The following is a 13,140-nucleotide window of genomic DNA, read 5'->3' on the forward strand; positions in this document are numbered from 1 at the left end:
AAGAATTGGTTGAATACAATGTATCTGCTTTGTCCGAGAAATAAATACAAGGGACATTGCATAAACTTACAGTCCATAGACTGCCTGGGTATGTTGATTGAACTGGAGCCAGTGAGTTGTTTTGAGCGGTGCACCTTGCCAGTACAAGCTCAACTTCAGGTTCCTCGTGTCGCCGTCTTCGAGATCAATGAAGGTGTTGGCCGGTATGGTGTACCATAACGGTTTTCCGGCAGTCACCGGTATCTTCTTCAATCTCCTGTCGCGTCTCGGCGGGAAGTTGGCCTGACCATACTCGATACTCTCCGTGGTGGTCCGAACTGTCGTAGTTGTGGTGGTTGTAGGTGCCGCGGTGGTAGAAGTCGTGGTCGTAGTCGTGGTCGTGCTGGTAGTAGACGGTGTTGTGCTCAACGTCGTTGGGCGAAGATCCGACGTTGACGGCATCGTCATCGTAGTCGTAGTTGTAGTTGTGTCATCCTTTACGACTACAGGCGTGACAATAGAAGCGGTGGCATTCATTACAACCGTAGACGAAGGAGTGGTGGTGTTAATGTCCGCGACAACAATCGACGTCGGTGCAGTAGTCGGTTCCCTCATGGAAGTCGTGGTTTGTTCCGGCTGGACGAGCAAAGATCGTACACCGTAAATGCATGGCGAATCATTGCATCGAGAAGAGTGGAATAAGTAGTTCCACATGATAGACAGAAAATCTGTGTAATGACGGTAGAACGTCAAGCCGCTATTAACGCGCCGTTAATAACGATGATTTTGATCGGAACGATAATAATTTATCCTGGCAAAGCGACAAATCGGCACGATATAGCGCACGAGGAAGTTGGTGTGTATAGCGTGAACTATTGTACAAATGAGAGAAGCGCTAAAGCACGTAAGCATTACCTCTTCCGTCGTAACATTAGTAATACCAACGACGGTCTCCGTTTCGGTTTTGTCAGAGATACTGGTCTGGGTGGCCGATGTGCTAAAAGGCGGCGGCAGAGTGGTTACGGGAAGAGGAGTCGTGGTGATGTCCGAAGGGATGGTTGGTAAAACGGTAACGGGTTCGGCGGATTCCACGGGTCTCGTTCTCTCCGTCGACGATTCCTCGTCCGTGGTCTCCGATCGCGGAGACTCTATCGATGGGGCTACAGCAGTGGAGATACTAGCTGTTGCTGTTACATCGGCTGACGTGACGGTCGTCGTGGTGCTACTAGCAGAAGCTACGGTCGTTGGCGCGGCTTGGGTGATGGTTGTAGTTGTCGTCGTGGTGGTGGAGGTGGTTGTAGTTGTTGATGGTGATGATGTAGTAAGTTCAGTGGTTCTTGTCTGCGAAATCGTTAGTAGATGCGATGTATGGCACGAAAAACGAGTGGGTTAGTTACGTTCGAAGGGACGAAGAAGTTGTACAAGTAGAGAACCAAGGTATCAGGCTTTTGTTCTTGCGGAGAGAGACTTTCGCGAGACGGCAATCTGTACGGCACACTTTAGAACGTATGTTTGCACGGACGGAGTATACAGTTTGCGAGAAAGAGAGGCCAGCGTCAAAGTACACAATACCCACTAGCTATTCTAAACTCTTTAAGCGCAACGATTACCCCGCAAGCGGTATGGCAAGTGGCGAATGAGGAGCGCAGAAATAGGAATCTTGACGAAAACCGTAGTAGAGCCACGGTATCCGGAGTGTAAACGTTGACCAAGGGAAATCAATCGCAGTCGCGTTTGATTTCGCAAAAGCCCACTTACCGTGGCCGTAGTTTTATTCTCCAATTCACTTTGACTCATTCTCGGTATTATCTGTTCCTCGTCGATGTTTTCGCTCTGAAAAAAAAAACGAACAATCCGTGCGCGAAATGAAAAATATTCGATCGTTGCGAGTATTTCCGCGCGTATCTCGTGCGATTTTTCGTTAAAAATAGCGCGCTCGCGATTCGGCATTATTGCAACTCACATTCCAATCGATCGTCTCCTCGCCGTGGTGATGCCGGTGAGGGTGTTTCAAGTCGGGTATGGTAGTCGGCGGTACTCGGGAGTCCTCGTTATCATCCTCCTCGTCCTCATCGTCGTAATCATCGTCGTAATTTTCATCGTAACCGCCGTAATCGTCCGAATCGTAGTCGCCGGAGCCGGCTTCCCGTCTGTTTCTCAGGTAGGGGTTCTGGATCGTCTTCACGCGCCACGATATCACAGGAAGCTCCAGAACTTCCGCCAGAGTACCGTCTTTCGCCTGCTCGCGTAACTGATTCACCAACTCCATCTGATGCTTCCATAGGTGACCGTCGCAGCCAACCTACGAACGCGCATAGACACATCCGGTTTTTCTTCTCTTACTCCATGTCGAGCGAACCGTTAAAAACGATTAATCAGGTATTTCGAGTCTCACCTGCCACTGGATGACAGTCAAATGATTCTCTTGGCGCTTGGAACGCCTAACGTTCCCGCGTCCGGTAAAGATGACGAAGGAACTCAGCGTGTTGACATCTTGAGAATACATCGAGAGTGCGCTCTGAAGAACGTAAAGACAAAAATCGTAAATTCTCTCGTATCTTGAAAGGCAGAGAAAACTCGACGAAACGCCGCCAAGTTGAATAATTCTTTTATCGCTCTTCTGAAATGTCTTTCAACTATCTAAACTGCAAATCGTGTCGTTTCGCAAAGGAACGCAACGGGAATTAAACGATTGATTTCAAATGGCACGATGTGGAATCAATACCGTGTGCATTCCCAGAAATCCGGCCAGGTTCTCGATGGCGTTCACCCTGACGGTAGGCGAAAGTTGGTCCATCCGCGTGTTCAGTATAAGCTGGAGGATCGTGTCGTCCTCGTCCTCGTTGCAGCGCATCTGGAATTAGGATCGTTTCGCATCAGCCGCCAGCCTCTTTCCGTCTACGCCTACCAGCACGCGAAATTTCAAAGATCGAGGTCGCCGACCAAACGCGGTATGTGTGCAATTGACGCGTTACGCACGCAGCAACATCAATTGGCGTCAATCAGTTAACGTCCGCAAGAGTCATTTCTTTACGACATTTAAACGCAACGTTGACGATACGATTGCGATGGGAGACCGTCGCGACGGACGCGTCTACCATCGCAATCGTATCGTCTGGTATATCGCTCGGGATCTCACTATAAATTCATCAACGCGGATCGTACCGCGGCGCGGCGCGACCAAGTTACAGGCTGGAAAATAAACAGTATCCGGAAATAGAAGGATCTTTTCACCCGTGATTCACTAAAGGCGAGCAGTTTCTCAAGCGTTACTTTATTTTGCTCCTTTTCCGCGCGAACGACGCAGAAACGCTTTTCGCTGACAATTTAAACGCTCACCGAACGCACACCCCTTCACGTTCACGTCTCTTTACGTCTTTAAGTTCTATTAATCATTAGTGAATGGAAGGCACGTACAGCGGGGACCTGTTGTTCGGCTCGGATAAGAAACTTGAAACCATGCCAGCGGTGTGTTTTCGCAGCTAACGATTCTCTCGCCGGTTCGTCGTTCGCGTTCTCGTTACGTCGGGCCAACGTTCCTATCGATATAACTCACCTTGCCCTTACGATTGAGTTCCTCGCGCTCGGGTAAAACTTGAACGATGAATTGATCCTCGGCGGTGTCGCGGTGTTTGCCGACAGCTGTGACGCTCAGGTGATAACGGCCCACGTCCTTTTCCGCCGGCACGCCCAGGAGAGTGGAGGCGGCGTCGTCCCAGTGCAACCATCGCGGGAAACGATCGTGATCCGCGGTCTCGCGGACCTAATGCACGTGAAAAAAAAAATCATATTCCTCGCCGCAACTCCTCCCGAGAGGCTAAATATTCACGCCGTCATCTCTGCGCCAGTTCTTATCGAACTTTTGAATCGCGCCGACGAAACGACGAGCGTGTCCCGTGGCTCGAATAATTTCGAGGACAAAAGGGAAGACCCAGGGCCATTCAACCTAAGAAGGATTTCCGGCCGTGAGATTCGCCGGGAGACGGCGGGGAGCAAATTGAATCGCAAATATGGATTCAACGAGAGACGCCGCGCCGCGCCGACGGGGCGGCTCGTGAGAGAGAGAGAAGAAAATGACAGATGTGAGGACAAGCAAATCAATAGCGTTCAAGCAGCGGCGGGCATCGTTGATACTTGACAGCGCTACGAGGTTCGATAAATGCGAAAGAAGGGCGTTCTCGAGCGGTCTAAATCCGACGCGGCTTTTATCTCTCGCGGCTGGATGCGAGTACGCGGTATGCTCAAACAACATGTTTTCTCCCGGCTCCTCGCACGAAAGATCTTTCAACGAGATACAGAGATACTCGCGCGCAACTACGCTAATGCACCGTAGAAAAATATTCGCGCGCTCGCTTATCGAACGTTAAAGGCGACTTTTTTGTACCCGCGAGATTTCGATAAAGTTTCAGGATTGAGGAGCTTTTCGTAGGGGGAGGCCCACTTTTCGAGATTTAATTTAATTGAAAATTCGTGCAACGTAGAACGGATATTTTTCCCGTCGGGGACCCTCGCGCGGTGCAGAACGAGGTGGCGGTCTTCCGGTCACGTCCCAAGTTCGTGGCCGAAGAATAAGTCGCGGCGCCGAACTTACCTCGTAAGAAACCACGCTTCCCGAGAAAGCCTGCTGCGGTATTTTCATCCTGAAGACGTGGCCGGCCAGGAGGATGGAGTCCGGCACGCCCCATGCCCTCTCGACCCGCGAGGCGTGCCTCCTGCCATCGCGGGACGACGATCCGTGCTCGTGACGATCGGTCTGACCGCGGCGCGAATGGGGATTCATCAGGACGTTGGGCACGTTGCCGTTGTCATTGTCCTCGCCGACATCGTCGAAGACCAGGTCGTCCTCCTGCAGGCTGTAGCCCAACGCCAGGGACAGCAGCAGGAACAGGGCGCACGTGAGGATGTGAGGATGCTTCTTCATGTTTCGGGGGAGTTCTCAGTCACTGGTACCATACCATGCTGCTACGCCTGCAACAGGTCAAGCCACGTCCCCGTTCAGTCCGAGTCACGATCGCCGCGATAGTCATCGAACGATGTCAGTGTCGTGATAATTAACGCGCGCGCGCGCGCGGTTTATCTGCGATGTAAAATCCCGATTGTTGAAACGGGAACGTCACGAGTTGAGCCTGCGACCCTTAAAACGTCGCGAGATTGAACGTAGCCACTCCATCTCTCAAATTGAGATAAACGGAACTTTCTTCGTCGCATTGATTCGCACATTAATAGACGCAGCGCATTAACAGAGGAAAGTCCCCTGTTATGAGATAGGCTTCTAATATGAGATAGAAGGTTTTCAACGTCCAAATTCAATCGCAATCTTCTTTCGCGGCGATTACACAATCTAACAATGAATTTCCCACTGAATATATGCCACTCCAGGGACAATAAATTCATGGTGGAGCCAACAGATGCCTATTGATTTAGAAGAAACTCCGTTGTCTCATATTAGGAGCTTGCCTCATAATAGGAGACTCTCCTCTATATGTTACACTTTACATAAAATAATGGTATCATATTGCACGTGGCACACACTAGCAATAAAACAGTTCGTACGACAAATAATTTCTGCAGATTACATACTTCTTGTCTGCGGAAAAGAGGCTTGAAGGATCAACGTACGAAATATACCAGCCGAATAAAATGCCAGCCGGATACAATGCGATCGAGTGGAAAGGCGTACTGTATTGAACGCCGACAATCAAACGGCAGCTGATGATTGTGCACGCTCGTCGTTTATCGTACACTCGCGTCTGTTTAGGCCCAAGAGAAAGAGGGGGAGAGAAGAGAGAGAGAGAGAGAGAGAGAGAGAGAGAGAGAGAGAAAATAATGGAACATTTTCGTAATCGGAGGAGCGAGCGTATGCATCCATTGGTGTCCAATGGATGCATCCAATGATAGCCAATAATCGTCATGCCATTGCCTTTTTTATTTTCCTTTATCGCTCGTTTCGAGCCACCGTTTCATTAATCGGCCGCGGCCGGACAATGAGGAGCCGACGGTTAAGCCGCCCGCCGCGCCGCACGGGATTCTCTCGCGCGATCGCCGGGCCGTCGATAAAACCCGGGGATTCGCGTTTTATCGAAACGCGACTCGTTCCACACGTGTTTCGTGCGCGAACGATCGATTCGCGCCTATTTCGACGGTAACATCTGCCGAAAATGTTCGGCGAGGCCGGATAATTCGGGGCAAATGGAACGGGTCGGATAATTCTTTCGTATACGATTCTTCCTGGCCGGCGTCATCGAGAGAACCGCGAGCGACAAATCGAGCAAATTAAACGAAACGAGGACACTCTGTCGTCTGCGGCGAACTCATCGCCGGGCCCGTTTAATCGCGCGTGCAAGTTATGCACATCGCGCGGCACTTGTCGTCCGACTTTCGCGGGCTTCGATCGTCGCGACGACGACGTCAAGGAAAGTTCCGATTAAACGCTGTGCGAACTATTTCAATCGACTTGAATAGGATAAGATTTGGTTCGGTTCAACTTTCTATGATTTCAATATCGACTATTGCGAATCTTGATGGTTTTAATATACAAATCATGTATTGCTAATCTTAGGAAATCATATCTTCAGTTAATAGACGAAACAGCGTGGCCAAGTTAACAGATGCAGTCGGTCTTTAGATATTCAACCAATTACAGATTTTTCGTTGTATTATTAATTAAAAATTATATTTCAACAATTCGCTCCGATTTGGATGAAATGTCATCGATTTGACTTGATATGAAACATCCTTGATTCCCTCATCTCCGTTAAACGCCTCCGAGGTCGCGGTAGAAATCGAATTGCGAAAGTCGTATTCTTAGCTGCCGATAATTGAAATCAAACATTAATACGGAGATCCAACATAATGCGCGTGTGTTTTACCGCTGGCAATGCCGAACGCTCGAGGAAACCGACCGCGGGGCGGTTTTCCGCGTCGGTTTCAAGGGCCGGGAACATGGTCTTTCGGTCACGTGCGAGTGTTCGGGTCGCGGATTAATCGCGCCGGATGAAAATGAGGGCAACGCGATACGCTAAGCCCAAGCCATCTCTCTCGCCGGAGCGAAGACGGTCAACGGACCGCGAAGGTTACCCCCGGTGGGTGTAGACAATTGAGTTTATGCCCGCATTTACATGCGTTCGCACGGCGGGCGAGATATAGCAGTGAGCTCATTACTTCGCGCTCTCTATATACCGCGATCCGACAGCCGCCTTAACAAAAGTGGCGGAAGGCCGGCGATGCGTATAAAGATAGCCTTCATGATTTTATAATAAATCTCTCCGGGAGTTTGCTGAGCGGCAGAAACTACGGACGCAGAGCTACGAGCCGCACGTTCTTCGCGCGGCAACTTGTCGACAAGTTATTTATTTAACGAGTCGACTTTCCTCGCGTCGCGTGACACGAATATTGATAACACACGACGTGCCGTGATTTTTGCAGGACAGCGCGCGCGGTCGATGCACGCCGACTCATCGTAGGGCGATCGGCGTCTGGTGACAAACGGTTTAAAGGTCCGCGCAAAATGAACGCGGCATAGTGGGAGAGGAGGGGGAGGGGGGTCGCCGTTTATCACAATAGGAATTGCAAAACGATCGCGCTCTCGTATGCGTCCACCCTCGCGTCGCGAATCCCGCGCCGGACTTAATATGATTTCACGGTCACAATAGCGTGCAATACCGGGAGCACGAGTATTTATCCGAAGCTTAACGATCGAGTATCGCAACGTCGATTGTTCGATTGTCCGAGCGGGAAACATTGTTTGATTATTCGGCGAACGCAATGTGATTTTCCCCTCCTCTGGTGCCCCTCGAGGGTTCAGTGGATACGCTATTTAGTGGAGATGTGCGAATCGAGGATCTTCGATGTCGAATCGAATTTTATTTCCTATTTCGAATCAATGGGACGATCAATTTAGAAAAATCATTAAGTATATATTTAAAAATACTCTAATATCATTTACTTTGTTACCAATACTCTTTGGTTCGGGATCCAAAGACCCAATCACATTGCATGGATTTGTATTATTGTAGATTCGAAATTCTCAGAGTCGAGTTATATAGCGAATTCGATTGCTTCCACTAGCGCGCGCTGTGTGCACATTAAGGCTTGTTTATAGTCAATATTTAACTTTGTCTTAAATACAGGTTCAAAGAGTGTTTAGCCAGAAAATTATCCGTACGGATGCTATACAAGTTATTTTACTGAGAAATATTTCAAGAGATATTTAAGACGATCCTTAAATATTAAGAATTGACTGCAAACAAAGCCTTAAGTGTGCACTCAGTGCGCGCTAGCGCGAGCAAGCGAATTCGAACTCGAACCGAGCCGAGTCGATCCGATTCGCATTCGAACATTTCCGCATTTAAATGCTTGTTCGATAATTACGAGGGTGGGTCGAAAAGTTTTGAGCCTCAACTGAAGATGACATTGCTTGTCGTCGCCACTTCAGTACCGCGACAGTACATGCTTCGAAGGATACCTCTGAAAATTTCAGCCATCTTGGACTCTCAGTTGTTCAATTTTAATCTCGGTTCAATCATTTTTTATCCTCCTCTAGTTCCAAAAATTAGAAAGAGAAAAAAAGCAAGTTAAACCGAGAATAAAGTGAATCCACATTGGTGAAAATGGACATATGTCGAAAAATAAAAGCAAGTCTGACCGGAAAAAACATTGTTTCTATGTCAGGCTCAAAACTTTTCAACCCACCCTCGCACGTGTAACACGTATTGCACTCGCGCTATGAATGCGCGCAAAGGATTCCCGTCGCCCGACAAAAAGGCCGAGGGACGTGAAAAACGAAATATCGTCGGCAGTCTACGCGGATTATCGTCCGGCGCGTATAATCCCTCCGGTATAATCGTCCCTTCATTCACGCGCGAGCTCGTTGCGCGCCGCGAGACCTTGCCTCGAGTCGCGGTATGCAAGGGCGCAAATGCGTCGCCGCAGGTGCAACGTGCCGTCGCGCCGCGAGACACGCGTGCGACGAATGCGGGAACAGCCCGGGCCGGCCGATAGACGCCGGGGCGCCGAACGGAAGTGCATAAGGAACGTGGAAATCGATAGCCGGTAGTCCCGTAGAAGCGGCGCGGGGCGCGCGAGCACGACGTATTCGGGCGTCGCGGCTCATTGAGCGCCGACCTGACACGTGTACCTTTCGATTTGCCCGTAACCAGTTCACCGCAAATCCCGCGCGACATAAGGTCCCCGTATACCCGCGGCATTTCTCCTCGCTCGTAGCGTTGTATCAACTCTCACGCTCTCGCGCAGCCGGCGATTCCAGCGCAAATTACGTTAGCGGCAGCCAGACACAGATTTTTAGACGACGTGACGTTACGTCAGCCGCAACTAGCACTTCACGTCTTAAAAAAAAAAATATGACGTAAAATGACGTCAGCGGCTGCGAATCCGTTGATAGAGCGCTGCTTTAAGTTCATTCATACAATAGCGCGGTTAAGTTCATTGATAACGTCGCCGCACGCATTTTATTTCTTTTGTCGAAAGCCGCTCGTTACGTAGGTCTTTCGAGTCAGTGACCTTAAACGGATTAATCGATGCTGTCCCACGCGAGTGTATCGCCGACGCGACGGCCGGAGACGCGATGCGAATCCCGCTCGTCGTGAACGGGAAGAGGAGCGCCGTTCGTCTTCGCTTCGCGGTGAGAAGCACGGGGAGGAACGCTCCCACCGAAATATAATGATACTACAACAATGTTACTTATCGCCAGCGACTCCGCCGAATCCCGATTCACCGACGTGCAAAAATAAACGAGCCCGCGGTTGACTTTACGCTGATGGTTATTTCTCGATGTTTAAACATCGGCGCCAAGGGTTTGTGTACGGAGAAAGGAATTTTTTTAAAGACGCCGTAGCGTCGCACGGGGTATCATCCGGCTCGCTTGCGATCTAAATTTAAAGCGACGACGCGACGCCACCGCGTAGAATTTCCTTTCTCGCGCCGGATTCTTCCGTATCTTCGGCCGGGTGTAAATCGAAGGGGGGCAAAAACGTAACGACGAGGCCGCGAGAAGATAGGTCCAGGCTCCGATAGAATCGCCGAGAGTGAAACGATTCCGGATGATGTGAGGGGAAAAAAACCCAGCGTCGGCGAGCGCAGCGATTGCTGTCAACAGCGAATAATAGTATGCAGGAGCGCATCGATATGCTCCGGGACAAGCTCTAATTATAGATATCGAATCATTGGCGCATTCATACTCGTTAGCAACGCTCCGTTGCGTAACGCAACATCGTTACGCACGCACGTGATTCACGCTCGCGGACAAGTCAACCGCGCGGTGGCAGTCGGTCAATAATATCAATCGTCGTCGCTATCGTCCATCCCGCTGCACTTTTCCCCGCCGAGGAATTCCCGGCCGCAAAATGATCATAACTTTGAACCGGAGAGCGTCGTGCCTTCCTAACGAGTTTCGGGTGCCCCGAGTGTCGTCGCGATAACCGCTTTTCGTGGCTCGTGTACACAAGGGCCAACGTTTACACAGCCTTTATTCTTCCAGATGCTGCTGCTGCTGCTGCTGCGGCAGTCTCGAAAATAGAGGCAAAGACGTCGCCCTCCTTTGACTCGATGTTGAAAACAACATCCTGTTTTAACGTTAATCGCGTAGCCCGCCAGCAACAATGTCACAATAAGTGACGCGCGGATAACAGCACGGCGTGAGAGATATTTTAGTAGACTGGAAAGGTAATAATTAAAGCGCGTTCATCCATTCGCAAATAGCACGGATGAATAAATGAACGGGGAAAAAAGGACAACGACACCGCGCGTGTAAAGTTAGCACTCCAATATGAAAATTTTATAGTTCTGTCTAATGGTTGACAAGATGCAAATGTTTCAACGATTTGAAATATCTAAACGATCGGAAAGTTTCCAATTTTCGAAGTCGACAATTTTTTTTAGGGTTCTGAGCAGTTCTGACTGGAGCTTTCGGGCAACTCCTCGACGAGTTCTGATGTCTTAGGCCCGGTTTCACCAAACGTCGCGTAACTTTAATTTTAGTTTAATTCATGTTTGCCTCTTTCTAAAGTAACAGTTGGAAAGAGACAAAGAACGAATTAAACTAAGCTTGTAAAGTTAAGCGACGTTGGTGAAACCGGAGCTTGTAGTTCACAATCGGGTAACGAGGTAAAGAAATACGTGTTTTTCAGCTCTTTTTTTCAAATTAATAAAATTGGTATGGCTCAAATGTGATAAACATAAATTTGAAGGAATAAAGGACTACGAGCCGTGACAGGGTGTTAGTGTCTAAATATTGTATTCTAAATTTATTGCGAAAAAATATCACCTCGGCCAGGGTTTAAACTCTTTTTTTTTGTTTAAAGCCTGGAACCTTTTCACTTTTGGATCTTAATTACTTTTAATCGCCGAGAATCTTTCCGAAATAAGTGGATAAGGGTGGGAAAGGCCAATGGGCCGTACGCAGGTAACAAGGCGTAATCTTTAAACTAGTCACGGGCATTTTAATAATAAAAGTACCAACGTTTCGATCCACTCCGGATCATCCTCGGTGCAGTGAAATACAGCAAAAAAAAATAAAAAGATTTCCACATAAATTCGCCAAAAACACAAACGATTTATAAGAGGAAGAGAATATCAACTCTCCGAAATAAATAGAATAACAATAGGAATGTGTCAGAACTGTCGTATCTTGTAATCAAATTTTCAAACCTTTTCATATTTTTTTTTAAATCGAAAAATTGTATGTATCGGAAATGCAGATATTCGCAATATAAAGCTGTTGAACCGGTCGGAGCTGTTCGATCTCAAGTTTCGATAAAAAGTTAACACCCTGTTTTAAATTTTCAACCTTCGATCGTTTAGCAGTACAACTCTTTTTATTAAGTATAGGGGACTCTCTTCAAAACGAAGCAACTTGAATCGGAACGGAATTGTAATGGTGAGGGGCTGAGAGTCCGTACACGCAACGGTACGCGCGACGACAACGCACCACTGATTTCGGCTATCGCGCCAATTCAGCGCGAATGCGCACGGTCTCGCGGCAAATATTTGCGTGCGCAGCGCGAATAAGGCGCGTCGGGGCTCCTATCGCGGCGGCGACGATCACGGTAAAGGGAAAGTAACGCGATACGTCGCTTACTTACTCGGTCTCTGCGTGTAAACTACTGGGGAAGGATCTTAATTACGCCGCGTGCGGTGTAATTATACACGACAACGGCGGCCGCTGAAGTTTAGACAGTGAATCAAACGCCGCGAATTATCGTGGATGCTCGATCGCGTATATATACAATGGAAGGGCGACGTTGTAAAAATCGCGAATTGTTCCGCGAAAGTGTATTTTAAGCCTTTAATAACGTCAAGTCCCGCCAAGTCATGTGCGAGTTCTGGTCGCGCGGGCCGGCCTGCGGCACCGAGTTCTCCGAATAGAACGACAAGAGGAGGCTGAACTCTCGCGGAGATGCGGAAACTTGAGCTAAACAAAATATCCCGCGCGCCACCAAGAGAGAAAATGGCTTTGGCAAAAGTTGGTAACTCACGTCCTGGCGAAAAGGGGACAAAGTGGAAAAAGCGATGAGCTCCTGAAATAAAAGAGAGTTATGACGGGCTTTTAGTCGAACGGCGATTTCTCGGCCGTTTAAAGCTGCGGGGGCTTAATATATATTTTTTTATATACGTATTTCGGAAGCAGAGACGGGGGGGGGGGGACCGAGCGAAACATCCCGTAAATCCGCGGCGCTACATTGTCAGAACGAAAAGTTAAAGCGGCGCTTCATTGCACGGAGGTCGGCAAAATATTCGCGCGATCGAATTAATTTACTTCGGGCTCGCAACACACCGGGCCAATGAAAAATCATTAATGCGCGCCCCTCCGTCGGGAGCGACGGGATGAATTAAATCATAAACTGGATTTAATAAAGCTCGACCGTGCTTAGCTTGTTTCATAAACACTCAGGAGTTAACTCCTTGTCCCACGGGATAAGGTAAAACCATTCTGCACTCTCGGCCCGCTTAATGCAAAATACGACGACGAGACGCACCGGTGTCCGACGCCGAACAATGACAGCACTCCGCGGGAAAACAGCTAAAAAATTCTCGTAATTATCTCGCCGGATGTGTACTTATATACGTAGCATAGTCCCCGAGTGTATGTGCACAAATAATTCACAGATTTTCCGCTCTTAATTTTAGAATTGTCACGAATAAACG

The 13,140-nt window shown here is 48.8% G+C and overlaps 1 protein-coding gene across 3 annotated transcripts in view; it reads right to left on the minus strand.

The window, feature by feature from the left end:
* LOC105566661 (dystroglycan) overlaps window positions 1-13,140 on the minus strand; it is a 77,414-nt gene that overhangs the window by 2,497 nt on the left and 61,777 nt on the right. For 2 of the 3 annotated variants that reach the window (XM_012020843.1, XM_012020842.1), the window contains exons 2-9: window positions 4,571-4,947; window positions 3,536-3,742; window positions 2,705-2,833; window positions 2,375-2,497; window positions 1,943-2,281; window positions 1,738-1,812; window positions 895-1,320; window positions 71-615 (exon numbers count right to left, since the gene is read on the minus strand). In XM_012020843.1, coding sequence (XP_011876233.1) covers window positions 71-615; window positions 895-1,320; window positions 1,738-1,812; window positions 1,943-2,281; window positions 2,375-2,497; window positions 2,705-2,833; window positions 3,536-3,742; window positions 4,571-4,900 — 2,174 coding nt within the window. In that variant the 5' untranslated portion in view covers window positions 4,901-4,947. The remainder of the gene's footprint in view (window positions 1-70; window positions 616-894; window positions 1,321-1,737; window positions 1,813-1,942; window positions 2,282-2,374; window positions 2,498-2,704; window positions 2,834-3,535; window positions 3,743-4,570; window positions 4,948-13,140) is intronic. The other variant, XM_012020844.1, reaches the window with a different exon arrangement.

Source organism: Vollenhovia emeryi, unplaced genomic scaffold, assembly GCF_000949405.1.
Source record: "Vollenhovia emeryi isolate VEMERY1.0 unplaced genomic scaffold, V.emery_V1.0 DF939143.1, whole genome shotgun sequence".
Lineage (NCBI taxonomy): Eukaryota > Metazoa > Arthropoda > Insecta > Hymenoptera > Formicidae > Vollenhovia > Vollenhovia emeryi.